Source organism: Puntigrus tetrazona, chromosome 17 (assembly GCF_018831695.1).
Source record: "Puntigrus tetrazona isolate hp1 chromosome 17, ASM1883169v1, whole genome shotgun sequence".
Taxonomy (NCBI): domain Eukaryota; kingdom Metazoa; phylum Chordata; class Actinopteri; order Cypriniformes; family Cyprinidae; genus Puntigrus; species Puntigrus tetrazona.
The window spans coordinates 2,105,568-2,120,381 of NC_056715.1; the positions used below are offsets into that span (position 1 = coordinate 2,105,568).

The 14,814-nt window shown below is 38.1% G+C and overlaps 1 protein-coding gene across 3 annotated transcripts in view; it reads left to right on the forward strand.

Moving 5' to 3' along the window:
• akap6 (A kinase (PRKA) anchor protein 6) overlaps positions 1 to 14,814 on the forward strand; it is a 130,186-nt gene that overhangs the window by 65,743 nt on the left and 49,629 nt on the right. For 2 of the 3 annotated variants that reach the window (XM_043263773.1, XM_043263770.1), the window contains exons 10-11: positions 6,280 to 6,413; positions 9,953 to 10,073. In XM_043263773.1, the coding sequence (XP_043119708.1) occupies positions 6,280 to 6,413; positions 9,953 to 10,073 (255 nt within the window). The remainder of the gene's footprint in view (positions 1 to 6,279; positions 6,414 to 9,952; positions 10,074 to 14,814) is intronic. The other variant, XM_043263772.1, reaches the window with a different exon arrangement.

Sequence of the window (14,814 nt, forward strand, 5' to 3'; positions counted from 1 at the left end):
GTTTTTTTTATATTACATATTTGCTAGCAAGCAAAGTAATACACGAAAATAAATACACATGCCTACAATAACGCGCATACTGTACATATGAGAGAGACACAAATCCGTTTCTGTATAATGACCCAGATGTTTCCCATCACCCTTTTATGACGGCAGAATCCACTCTTGACATTCTTGACACACACCTGGTGTGATTGCTTGGCATGCATGACAAAGCTAAAGCAAAGCAAGACCATATTAAAGCGAAGATGGTCTCTATTAGATTGAAAATGATCACCCGATCAATACGACCCCCTGCCTGACTAATCCATAACGTGAACATTGTTTCAGACCCCCGCGCTTTTTCCTGCATGTGTCTCGGGGTGCTTAGACTTCATGGAAGCAAGGATCAGCGATTAAATGTCACCTTTCAGCAACAACATTAAATAAGAAGCAGCAATTTGGCTCCTAGCAATTGCTAATTTCACGCCCTGATAAATGTTGCAGGAGCTAAAGCTTTCAAAGATATTTCTTAAAGGGGCGGCAGCATATGCAGGTAAAGGCCTGATGCGTTTCGCGAGGACAAAAGCTCACTTTCATGTCAAGGTCAAAGGAGTTGTTTTGCTTTAAGCTAAATGTAAGTCATCCCTTATTACCAATTAAAAATTTATTCTGACCTCATCAATTAGATTTAGAGTGAGGGGTTTTTAAAAATAGATATTTAAAACGCTGTCTTAAGAAATGATGGTGCATTAGAAGATATTTGACATTTAGCAGAGACAGTACACAGGGGCGTTCACACATACAGAGATTTACTGCCACCAGAAATCATTCATTTCAGCAGCTTTGAGCGACGCTGACCATAGGCATGTCGAATATAGGTGGAGACAGTCCACTCGGACAAGATGAATGGGTGACATTGCAGTTCTCAATATGGTGGCTGTGGAAATGGAAGATCCTCCTTCCAGGTAAAAGAGCCAATCACTTTTTTTAGATGCTGTTTTTTTGTGCTCGATTAATTTACTTTCAATCAAAGTATCTTTTTATTGTGTGGCCGATTTAAAATATGAAAGGTAGCATTGATATAACTTTTTTTTCTCCCTCTATGTACACTGAATGACTTTAAAAAAAGAGCACATCAGCGACTGCCCACTTTTCCAGCTGTCTTGATCTCAGAAGTACTTTTCCCATTTATTTTCTTCATTGGCATTTCAAAATATTCTTCAATAAGAGTTCCAAGCCATTGAACCAAGCAAAAGAGCTCTAATATAAATCATAGCATTTTGTCTGAAGCATCATTCTATATGAAGATTCAGTAAAAAAAAAAACTCTTACAAGAGAATTAACTACTTATTTTGTGAGTCACTTTCTAATCAAAGACTGTAAAATATATATCTTTTAAAGAAATTGTTATTTAGCAAGGACTGATTGAACTGATTAAAAGGGCACTAAAACCATTTCAAATACTTTCTATACTTTCAAATACTTTCTATTCATCAAAGATTTTTTTAAAGAAAAAATGTATTGTGGTTTACATTAAAATATGAAGCAGCACAACTGTTTTTAGCTTTAATATGAATAAGACATGTTTCTTGAGCAGCAAATCAGCATGTTCTTGAGTCATGTGACACTGACGACTGTGGAAATGATGCTGAAAATTCAGCTTTGCATAACAGGAACACATTACATTTAAATTTTTTACAATAGAAAGGAGTTATTTTAAACTCTAATGACATTTCATGTTCTGATCTTATTTTTAATTGAATAAATGCAGTCTTGGCAAACACAAAATGTTTTCAAAAACATTAAAAAGACTTACCAACCACAAACTTTTCAACAATAGTAACATTATAAAAGCAATGTTTTATTTTTGCTGAATATTAAGATGTACAAAATGCATAGAGAGACAGTTCATGTTAGTGAGGAATCATTTCTAAGCTCTTTTACCTTTATTTCCATCTTTATTGTAATAGTCTCTGACTGGTTGATCTTTCTTTAGGGTTTAGTTCTTCACCAGGAACTTCTTTATATTGGCTTCCACGTAAGAATGACATGACTTAGCCTCAATTTCTCACAGATTCTTAAAGGAGAAAAGAAATATAATTTTACATGAACCCATCGGTTTGGCTCTATAGTTGCACGTAAGTAAACCGACTTACCTTAGATGTAATTTGCATCTAAGAACCAAACTTCAAGCATCTTAATTGAATAATGTAAGACATTTTGCATGTCGCCAAGTGCTCGTTTGGTAAAGCACAACCAATTCATCTTGCACCTACGGTGGCATCTATTCTGGCGACACTGCAGATAGCCATAGAAATATGACCCCCTGTGTTTTTAGTGCATACATAATCAAATTTATTTGACCAAGCAGTCGAACAACTGCAAATGAATGCGCTCGTATCAGCAGCTAGTTAGCTGCAAAAGACAGATAAGCGCGAACGAATGAGAGCAACTTCTGTCTGACAACACTGTAATAATCGCCATTATTTTGAGCCATAAAGTTGCGTGATTCATGTTGGAAGACCCCACCACACATTAAATCCGGCCTTTATGACTAGTGATTTGAAAGTAATAGTTTCCAAATGAGTTTCATGCCTTCTACAGCTCCTCGGAGGCCCGCTCTCCTCAAAAATAATCTCCCCTCGTAACTTTCAGAGGAAAAAAAGCCAGCCGTCAAGGAATAGCAGCGCATTCTTTTTCCTGCTCGTGAAAGTGAAAACACTCGAATGAAATACAGCCTCTTAAATGACAATTGGGGAATTTGGTTTTCTTTTCTTTTCCTTTTTTTTTTTTGACACAATACGACAGCATTTTCCAGACGCGTGTAGAGTTTGTGAAGGTGAAGCTTTGCAGGCGTATTTGTAAATTTATGAGCTGCTTTGATAGAACCCTCGGCCATTTACAGCTGCCGTCTCGACCCCACACAACTCCCGACTGAATTTATTTTCCGAGCATGCCTGCGTGTGCGCCGCTCGCCTCCGATGCTGCCTCTGAACATCAGGACCGACCTGATGGGAGACATTTCAAACAGGCCGATGTATGTTCTGGCTGTTTTGAACACCGGTCGCTGGGGGGGCCGGGGTGGCGGGAGACTTCCCACCGTTTTCAATCTCGCCGCAACGCTCCTCGCATTCAGAGCAGACGATAAAGAAATGAACGACCCCCGTGTTTTGTCACATAGCTTAAATGTAGAATTTAGGAGGTATCCATCGGCCCCTGTCCAGCAGTTCACCTGTATTTTTACTGCATGCTAGAGCCACATTTTTCTCGTTTCTCTTCATTCCCCAGCTGCTTTCAATGAGACTCTGTCCTGTTTGCACTGCTGCCACATGAATCTTCTTCCCATCCATCCATCCATCCATCCATCCGTCTCTCTATCTCTATCTCACTCTGTTTTTTCATTGCACATGAAGCAACACAAGAGCGTTACTCAATTCTGTTTGGATTATATTTGATCCCGATGAATTTCGCCCTCCTGTTCGATGTGAAACACATGTGCCTCAAAGCTCAAGGACGATCATGTCTGTGATTGTTTTTCTCCAGTGCATGTTTTTTAATCACAATCTGCAGTTTTTTAGCAGTCCTCTCTAGCTTATGAAGGCAAATCAGTCAGGTCTGTTCACGTTTTGCCTGATGGGCCTTTAATACTTTACTGTTATTGACTTTTTTGTTCTCATTATTATTTCTCTTTGGTATTATGCAGTTAAAAATAGAGGGAATTCTTGCTGTGTTTGGCATGGCTGTTGTTCTGTTGTTCATATTTAGTGTCCCATTAGTGTTACAGACATGACACCCCAAATCATGAGGCTTGTTCAGGAGCATGTGCTACTATTTTTTTAAGCAGTTGCATAATAAAACAAGAACATAAGAGGCAGTAAGCAACTATGCAGCATGCACTGCCAGCAGTTTTGTAAATTGTGATGGACAGTGTCAGAAGACCAAGCACCCAAAACTTCATCAGATATGTTTTTTTCCTTTTGGTGTACATTTTAATTTTCCCTCATTTTCCCCAATTTCTTGGCATGCATTGAGTGATCTTTGACGAAATGCTTTGTTCTTTTTAAAGTCGCTTACATAAATGTAAATGACACATAAGAGCTTTGATTAATTATTCACACAACTGTTCAAAACTTTGGAATGTGTGCAGTTTTTATCTAATACAGCTGAATGCTCCAATGCTATTATTATTTTGGATTATTATTACAGAACATATTATCACAATTTAATACAATTAAATAATTTTCTAATTATTTTCAGCAGCCATTACTTCACAAATCACTATAATTTGCAGATTTCTTATTAATTACATTTTCTTCAGGATTCTTTGATGATTAGAAAGTCGCTTTTGGTCATTTTAATATGTCCTTGCTAAATAAAAGTAAAAATTTCTTTCAAAGGAAGACCTCAAACTTTGTACAGTAAGTTTAGTTTACATTAACTGAAAATGTGAAGTGCACATAGTCTGACATGATATAGGAAGTGATGATAGCCAGAGTTTCAGCTCCTGATTGACAGTGGAAGCGTCCCAGAAGACAATGTAAACAAAAGGGCCCAAAAAGACTCTATTCAGCAGATTTTACTGACATCTGAGTCTCGATTTTACTCGGGGGAAGAAGGTAAGCATTCATCAAATGATTGAATTCATATCGATTTCTGCCATATTAGCAGTTTAAAGCAAGACCTCTTTTGATGGCGAGAGAGAGAGAGAGACGGAGTGAGAGGTTTTTGAATGATTCTGTTTGAAATAAGTATACGGGAGATTCACACGCAAATCCCTTCTGTCTGCATATCTGAATAAGAATATCTTTAAACAGGCCAGGAGGGGGGAAGGCGAACCATGGTGTGCGGGATCAGGGGGTTATTTACCACTTCGGCGGGAGGCCGCGTGTTCATACAGAGGTCGTACGGCAAGCCGAGAGCGGCTGTTAGCGCGGCGGGCGACGTGGAGCACTCCAGCCCATAGGAAAATTAATTAAGCGACGCTTTGCTTTTAAGTCAGGGGGCTTACATGCGTTTTTCTTTGGTTGACATTGTCTGCCTTGAGATTACGAAAGCTTAGCCTTTATCTCAGACACTGATTGCACTGCATTGTGGGAACGGGCTCTGCGTACATTATGACAAACGCTCATCAATAGCCCGATTTCTCCTTCAAGTGCTGATGAATGTAGGTTTATGTGCTTGATATTGATGTTTTTCATATTCACCCATGGGAGCCGCATCTCGCAGCAGCTCGGTTATAGATTTCTAATACGTTTCAGCTCTGCGTTTTTAATACAGATGGGTAATTCTGCTCGGTTCGGCGAGATCAATGCAAATGCGTCTTAGCCACGCGAGTCACAAGAGAGGCGAATCTCCATCACGACAATGTCCTCGACTCGAAACCGAAGTGGCGTGCTGGGCCGAGCAGTCCTCAGGCTCAAGGTGGCTTGGAGAAATTGCTTTTGTCGGAGGTGGGCATCGGTTATTATTGTGTGTGTAAGCCGATCCGGTGGGATTGAGTAATTAGGATCCTGACATGGCATCGGCGAGCCAGCCGAGTGAATCAAAAATGAAGGCAAATGAAAGCAAATTCCTCCGAGGAGGGAGAGGAGAAGTCTGCGCGCTCGCGCCGCTAATTTTCTAGAGCTCCTAGTTAGGTTCATTTCATTCCTCCCAAATGAGCAAAGCGCCCGAGCCCCGGCGTTTGATGCCTGCCCAATAAATGGAATGAAAAAGCGACACATCTTTCTGTTGATTTTCTTGTTTATTATCAAGGGTAGCTTTGATTGAGGAGCAGTTTACATTCATGGAATCGTCTGACCTTTCTAGAGGCATCTGCCGAGCAGGCGCCGGGCGCTCGGTGGAGAATGCGAAGCCGGCGCGCTTCATAAAGTGTTGAGAAATGAGCAAAAAATCAAAGCCGTCTGTTGGAGATTTTATTGGCTCGCTCATTCATCGTCTCGTATTTTGCACAATAACTGATCTCCGTCAAGCCAATGTAGCCAATTTTCTCAAGCACAGAGGAGAAATACATATTTTTTCCATCTGATTTGAAAAGCATGTACAAGTGCTTCCTAATCACTGTTGAAAACCAACGCGCTCCTTTCTGAAATGGACCGGCGCCAGTTTCGAGCGTCGCTCTTTATTGCTGCCGCATTGATTCGGCTAAATGCTAGAAGTCTGAATTAGTTTAATAGTTTTGAGAGTTCGAATAGTTTATTGTTTTTTAATAGTTCTTGAAGTCGGATCAATGGCGTTGAGGTAATTGAAGTTGTTCAAATGATATCTGATTTTTTCTCTGTTTGTTTTTGGTGTCAGCAGGTGGAGGTCCAACAGAGCCATCGAGAAGCCCAGAAAGATGTTCTGGATCAGATGAGAGTGAAACTTAAAAGTCAACAGTACTGTTCCAACAGAAGAAGCGTCGACTTCACCCTGATGTCCAAGTCTAACAGGTACGATGAGAAATGTGAAATGAGATGCCTCATTTTTTGGTCATGTTTGAAAACAGCATCACAAGCAATCCCAGAATGCACTGTGACTAGCTCAGTGCAATGATAAATAAATGAATTATAAATACATTACGGTATTACAGTATGTATTACAGCATGTGCCTTTATATTTTGCTTCCATCACCAAGTAAACATTTAGCATGATTCTATAGTGGTTTAAAAAAAATGTGATTTAAATCCAATAATATTTTATAATGTCATATAAAATTTTGTCTGTTTTACTCAAAAATATCTATTACAATTTCTTTTTAATAAATGATAATGTAAATAACATTTTTGTTGGTGACAACTGTGAAAAATGACACAAACATTTGTCAGATTGTTCCAGACCAAATGCAATAAATATTAATATTAACTGAATAATTTAAGTTTATCTAAATGTTTATATATATATATATATATATATATTAATATATTTTTCTCCCAAAGTGATTGTTAGCGCAGTTGTTTATGTTTTACTGTGTTTTATTTTAATCCAAGTTATATTAAAATGACGTAGTGATACTTCTAAAGATACAGTTTGTAAAATAGTAATCTCTATTTTCATCATTAGTTTTATTAATAAATACTGTTTGGAAGTCAACTCTTCCATGCACTTTGTTTTGAGTAGAACTTTTTAAATCCTTCACTTAAGGGCTTCTGTTCGTATTATGATGCTGACATGGAATGCCAATAACTTCCTGAAGTATATTTTATATTATGTCCCATGGCTCTTTTGTTTTCACAAATATCTTGCCGTTTGATCAATACTGTAGATTAGATTTATTTTAAGGGCATAAAGTAACCTTTCTCTAATGCTACTTAGTGGTTCCTCATGTGGTTACAGACTTGCATTATCTTTTTTTCCTTTCCTAAAATAACTAATCCTTTTATTTGGTGGTCCATTAGTTCTCTACCCTCCCCCTCTCTCTCTCTCCCAATCCAGTAAAGTCCTGATTGTTAACCGTAGAGTCCAGATCGGACTCCTCGGCTTGGCTTTGAATCAAACATCGTTTTAATCCTTTTAAGCTTCTCATCGTAATGATTTATTTTGCAGTAAAAAACCCATAATGATCCTTTGAATTTTAATGATGAGCTGCCTGCTCAAGGATTCATTGTTTTGACTCTTTGGCCCTTACCTTTGCATGGAAACATGTCTTAAGGGAGGCGCTGTCGAGTTCGATGGCCTCCGGTGTCTCTCTCCAGCTCGCAGGCCTCATCAAGGGCTGACGCCCACCGCTATGGCTCCCAGCATCCCCTCGCACCTGATAGAAATGGGACGCCTGCCATTCAGGAATCAAAAGCCCTCTCCAGGAGAGGAGAGACGAGGGAAACACAACAGACAGCGGTGAAAAGGAGATGTTAAGTCCCCGCATTAGGCGCCAGGGATTAGCACCATAAATTAAAGAGCTCTTTCTATAAAACTGTCACTTCGTATGAGATGTGAGGGGTGTCAATACAGCCGGCCCAACCTTTCCCGGTGAGTCTCAGGGTGAGCTCTGATGAATTAGACCACCTCCCCCTCTTAGAAAGGTGGCGTGGTGCTGAGTGGGGGGCACGTTGACGTTAAACGGATTTGAAAAGAAAGAAAGACGGAGAGGCATCCATTTCTGTCTCACAGGAGTGTCAGCGCTGCGCTGACCCGGAGGAGCCCGTTTCAAGTGGCTAACGGCTAATGCTTGTCGACAAAAACGCTCCACGTGAGAGCTGATGAACAGGTGGATCGGTCTCTTAAAACCTTTCAAGATTTAAAAAAGCATAGAAAATAATGCACTTTTTTTTTGTCTGTTTGTTTAAAGAGACCAAGTGAGTTTTATTGTGCGTGTTGACGTTGTGTTAGTTTGAAATAGCATTTTAATTGAAATTAATAATGTACATTAGTAGTCTACTACTACTAATAAGAATTGAATTGCTGGATTATTATTGTTAGTTTTTTTTTTTTAAATTGTGAAATGTACGACAACATCATAACACTCTGAATATGTGTATATATATATATATATATATATATATATATATATATATATATATATATATATATGTGCATGTATAGACATACACGTGTGTATAAATAATTTGTGCAGTAATCTTTAGTTATAATATTTCTATTATTTATATTCATAATATACATGCAAATCGTCAATATAAAAATATATATTTTTTATTTTTACATCTACATTATATAAAATTTATTTAGCATTATTATTTTGGGGTTCACGCTTATTCACCCAAGTGCAGGCATCAATCTTCAAAAGAGTTCACGTTTTAGAGGAGAGCATGTACAATTGTTCTGCTCACGAACCAAAGCGGGCAGGAGAAAATGATGCTGACAGAACAATATCCCATGATGCACGTTTGCTAAATGGATCTTACTTTTTTTTTTTTTTTTCTCCTACTTGTTTTTCGTTATTCGTTGTTAATGTTGTTTGGATGCCCCGAGAGCTTGTTTTACAAGCATTTAGATTTATGTTAGCGAGGGGAAAAAAAAGGAGAGTACGGAAAACAATACGGTATGCAAGAATACAGAAAGATGCTGTTTAACTCACAAACAGCATATTGAGTTTTAATATCAGTCGAAGAACGCAGTGCCTAAGGGAGTCTTCACACTTCCGCCGCACACGTCTGACTGTTTCTAATTTGCTGTCTTTGCCGTTTTGTTCTGATCAATGTCTTGCGTACAAACACGGCTCAAATTTTCACGTACTCCCCAACGTCGTTTTGTTTAATCAGCGCCTGCTTGGAAATGCTAATTCGCAGCTCCATCCTTGTTGAAATTTCATACGCGCTAGCATTCGATAGCGCATTCCCGTTTCCTTTGTGTCTGCGCTGGATTGAAATAAAAAGGAAATGTTGATTTTTTTTTTCTCTCGCACCCTTCTTTGATCGTTATTTGTGTAATCTCATTCATAGTTTTTCTTCTTCGGGGACAACAGGACCGCTTGAAAAAGCGAGAGGGGGAAAATGGTGCTAGTTTGACATAACTGTCAAGGCGCTCAAAAGCGCTGCGAATTCCAAACAATTTTCCCACTAATGTTTCTAAACATGCGGCCCTCCTGCTGAGGCGCAAATCTAAGCAAAGCTCAGACGCTAATATGTTTGTTTGTGCGCGCGTGGTGATGTGCTGCTGTTATAGTGTAAACGTATGCACACGCAATCATCCCGGTGCGGTTAAAAAATACCGATTGCGCTTCACCGTTGAGCTGACGGCAGCGTCGAGCGAGAGGGAGGTGAAGTCATGTTTAATTAAGACGTTCTGCCTCACGAGCCGTCACTCAGAGCGCAGGTTAAAGATCCCTCGTGCTCCCTGACTCCGTTCACACTTCACATACCCACGACGCACTGCGCCTCGGTGCACTGCCCGCTAACGGGATGGTGTAATTACCTCCGCTTGTCAAATATTCACTCGGTGAAATATGTCCGTACACTGTCTCTCCAGACCTCACCTGAGCTGGAGAAGCTGTGAACTTCTTTCTGCCCGTCTCATTTTTCTTCTTCTCGTTCAGCCTATCGGAGTTTGAGGCCGAGTACCAGGAGCTCTGGGATTGGCTGATGGACATGGAATCCATAGTGACGGACAGCCATGATCTGATGATGTCAGAGGAGCAGCAGCATCACATGTATAAGGTAAATGGGTTCTCGCACAGTTTCATTTCGGAATTTGTTAAAGACCCATATAAATGTCTTTTTACAACGCGGCAGAAAAGAAGATATTTTGAGCTCTTCATAATAGGGACTAGAGCTTTCGGGCTTCAGAAATGACAAGTGAGCTGAATAAATAAGCTTTCCGTACAGTTTGTTAGGATACGACAGTAATCGACCAAATACAACCATCTCTTGAATATCCCGAATCTGAAGGTGCAAAATATCTAAATATTGAGAAAAAAACGCCTTTAAAGATATAGCAGTTCATATTACTCATCAAAAATGAAGTTTGGATATATTTACAGAAATTTACAAAATATGATCGTGAATTAGTATACTAATACTAATATACTAGAAGAATGTATAATTTTGACCTATGCAATGTACTTTTGCCTATTGCTGCAAACATACCTGTGCTACTTCAGGAGTCACATATATCATGTAAGATATCATAGATGATTTTTTTACTACTTGTAAATACAAAAAAGTCACGCTTAAACTTTGTAAAACACACTTATTGAAGTGTGTTTTGCACAACAATAAAAATGTGTGAAATGTCTGAGCGAAAAAGGTTTCTACATCATTTTTTTCCAGTGTTGTGTGAAGTAGTCCACAAAAGTAAGAGTTGCAAAGTCTTCTAATATTTTTATGTCAGAAATGGATAATAAAAATGTGTTGAATCACAAAAATAACTCTTTAAAATATTTGATTCAATTTAGATGTTACATTTTAGAGACCCGAGCCAGGCTCGCTGAATATTGTTAATGATGAAAACCCCAAAAGTGATATTTTTGTCAGGCTGAAGGAAGCACATCACAAACAATTTCTCTCAACATATGGGTGTTGTAAGTAAATAACTGGGAAAACTTGGATTACTTAAAAAAAAAAAAAATCAGGTGTTTTGCCGTAAATTTAAAAATAACATGTTGCTTTACTAGTCACTTAAAAAAAGGTAATCTGATTATGTAACTTGTGTTGCGTTACCACCAACACCTCTTCTTATGAGAAAGATTACTGTATGCTAAGCAAAACTGTTCAGCAGAAGATGGTAAGCCATAACGAACTGGAACAAGATGAGGATGAGCAAATGATGACAGTTTTCATTTCTGGATGAACGAACTGTTCCTAGTATTGATGGAAATGTCCTGGGGGTTAAACATCTGGGTTGGTAATCCAAAACTTACATCATGTCCTAGCATATCTAGCTACGAATATGACAAAACAGTAGTTTCATCAAGATGAGTTGCATCATTTATTATTTATCAAACTAACTTTTTTGATGAAATGATGGTGAGTACTGTAAAAAAAACTGTAAGGCAGTTTTATCAATTAACCCATTATTAAATCTCATAAAATGCTTTGATTGGTTCACATTTTTTTGCCGTTCAATATGGACAGAGTCCTGTTCACTTTTGCTCCAGGGAGACTGTCCCTAATGTACTGTTAGTCACTTTAAATAAGAAATCGTCTACTAAATCGTGTATAATTGTAATTTTTTCTTTCTTATCTTAAACTGGAAGCATATAATGCAGAATGTAAAATTATAGATTTATCAGTAATATTTCAAATGAGCCTTGACTTTTGATTCTCTTAAACCAATTTAGCACAGCCGCAGCTGAATATTACAATACCGCGATCCTGCGATTAGATTGTCTTCCATTTCAATCTCTGTCGTGCTGTCACACGTTCCACGGCCAGACTCACTCAGTCATTTTAACACATTTCAGTAAAAGTTCATTTCAGAGAAACGCGAGAGGGGAAGAGAAAGAGTGCAAAGCGGAGATAGTACCTCGCCTTGTTTACAGTCCATGAATTTTTATTAGTCTCAGATAAAGTGGCCTACATTGTGTTAGGTCAATATGTTTGTTCATGATTAAAACAAACTGATTTTGCTCCTCTGTATTGATTGCGTGCCCTAATAAATATGTGCTGGGCCTCCATGTTGGTTATCAGCTTTTTTTCGCGGGGTTCTCCGGTGACGCGCTATCAGGCCTCTATGTGGGATTGATTGGGAGAGGGGTACGCATGCAGGCCGCGCCGGGACGGCCCGCTGTTTCCTCAAGCTGGGGGAGTTTATCGTAAAAAAGAGGGGGAGGCGGAAAGCCAGACTCGCCGGGAGGCAGGGGCCGTAAATCAGCCTCATTTAGGCTTCCTTTACCGGACTGATTCCGGCACTTGTCATCCTCCGATTGCTCCGAGCATATGGCATATTTCAAAAGAGCAGATTGTGAATCATAAAGAAATGAAATTAATAACCGCCACCCCCACCCCCAGCCTCGGACTGGAAACAACCCCTAATGACGAGAGAAATAACGGCTCGCCGGCGGCCCCCTCTTCCTCTTCCTCCTTCCCCCTTCCTCTCCCCTCCAAACCTGCGGAGGTCGTGTTCAAGGTCAGAACTAATCTTCCCGCTCATCGGGCGCACTGACCCAGCCATTAGTCATATCTTACAGTAAGAGAGAAGTGAGGAAAGATCAGCCTGTTTTCTGCTCTTTCTTGGTGTTTGAGTATGTTCAGCATACTACTGTTGTTGCGGCTTGCAGGGAGTTTCTGTTACATGAAAATGTGTACTAGATGATACAGTTTGCGCTGCATAGATCACCATATCCCATAATTCAGTACACCTGAATTGATTTTGCATTTTTAGTCTGGTAAATTAGTACAATCTTTTATATATATATTTTATATTTCATGAAAATGTCTATTTAATAGGGTTATAATGGTGATTTTTTTTTACAATAAATCTAGATATATGGATATATAAATATAATCATTATATAGTTATGTATTTACAAATAAAATACGTTTATAATGGTAATTCATAGATTGTAGAAAGATATTTATATATGGTCCTATATAAGTGGTAATTAGCTGTTAAATAATAGCTAAATGACGTATTGATTAATATTATAATACAACATATATATCACATATATCACTACATATAACATCTACACACACACACAGCTACTAAAATTGGCCAGTAATGCATTGAATTAAACATGACATTTTGTAGTAGAAAGACTGAAATATTATTTTCTTCAAAAATGGTTTTTAAAACAATGGTTTTTACAGTTATAACAAAAACAATACATGAATAGTAACACAAACACACACACATAAATATATATATATATATTCTATCCATGTAAAGAATAGAGTACATTATTAAGTATGTTGACCAGACATTTTACAACATAAAAAACAAAAACAACTTCCAGAATAACTTGCAGTATTTCTGGTAACTACGTAGTAACTATGCAGTATTTGTGGCTGTACATAACCTTCGAAAGGCAACTTGACTGCCCATTCATCTCAGAGATCACCGACTGTCACAAGAAATCAAGCCTGTTCCTTCCACGAGACGTGTTTTTAGTACTTTCAACCAATTAACCTGTAGTTTCTCATCTTTTGTTTGCTGCTTGTCGATCATACATTAGCTTGTTAACCGCTGCTGCGCTGGAAGCGTCGGTGTGTGTGTGTGCACAGCACCTTTAGCGCGCTGACATGCTGAATAGATCTTAGTCTAATCTAACACGCTCTAATGCGCTCGCTGATCAAAGCTCGGCTCAGCCAAACCTTCCATGTTCTTTCGTGCTGCTGCCCTGCAGATGTTCTCCTTTCTCACTGGTTTGTTCGTTCAAGCTGTACCTTTGAGTGCCGAGGTTTATGAGGCATTGTTATCTGTCTTTATGCATGTGAAATCAAAAGATCTGATCATCTCGCTTTTCCCAGATGCAGCCTTAAAAGGATTTTTTTCACACAAGAACCGTTTGTTCAAAGCTATAGGATCTGTCAGAACATGTAAAATGCAACTTAATTTGCTGTTTGGATTCTCAACTCTTCTCAACTGATCAATATATATATATATATATATATATATATATATATATATATATATATATATATATATATATATATATATATATATATATATATATATATATATATATATACATATATATATATATATATATATATATATATATATATATATATATATATATATATATATATATATATATATATATACACATATATATATATATATATATATACACATACATATATATATATATATATTTATTGTAATGTTAAAAAATAAGAATAACTATAGTACATATTTAGTAATATGTATAGTACATATATCACTTTTATTTCATAAAAAATATTACATTATGTAATATATTTTTATGTATTATGTATTGAATTTTAATTAGGCAATATAATTTATTATTTCTAATATTTTTCTCCTTTTGATCTAAACATGTTGACAGGTTTCGTGAGATTCACCCAAATGCAGGTTGGTTTCTTTTGTTGCGAAGGTCAGGAATTCTACTCGATTTATGTTGTTCTTTTGTGATAAAGCGCAGGGATGTGTTGCTCTGTGTCAGGAGTGTGAAGGCAGTAGAGCAGGCGTCTGTGTGTGTGTGTGTGTGTGTGTGTGGAGCGACAGAGGCTGTGTGTGAGTGTGACACATTGCTGCTTTATAGAGCCGGAGCAGGTGGTATTTAATGGGAATCACAACATCACAGCGCCTTCTCCTGTGTGTCTCTCCTTCATCCCTCCCTCTCTCGCCTTCCCTCTTTCTCCTTTGTCTCTCTCTCTGTCTTTAATTTTCTCTCTCACACACTCCAGAACTCTGTTCCAAAACCTAGCGAGCTGCTTTCCTGTATATACTGTCTACATAGCGATCTGCCTTCCATTGCATGATTTACTTAAG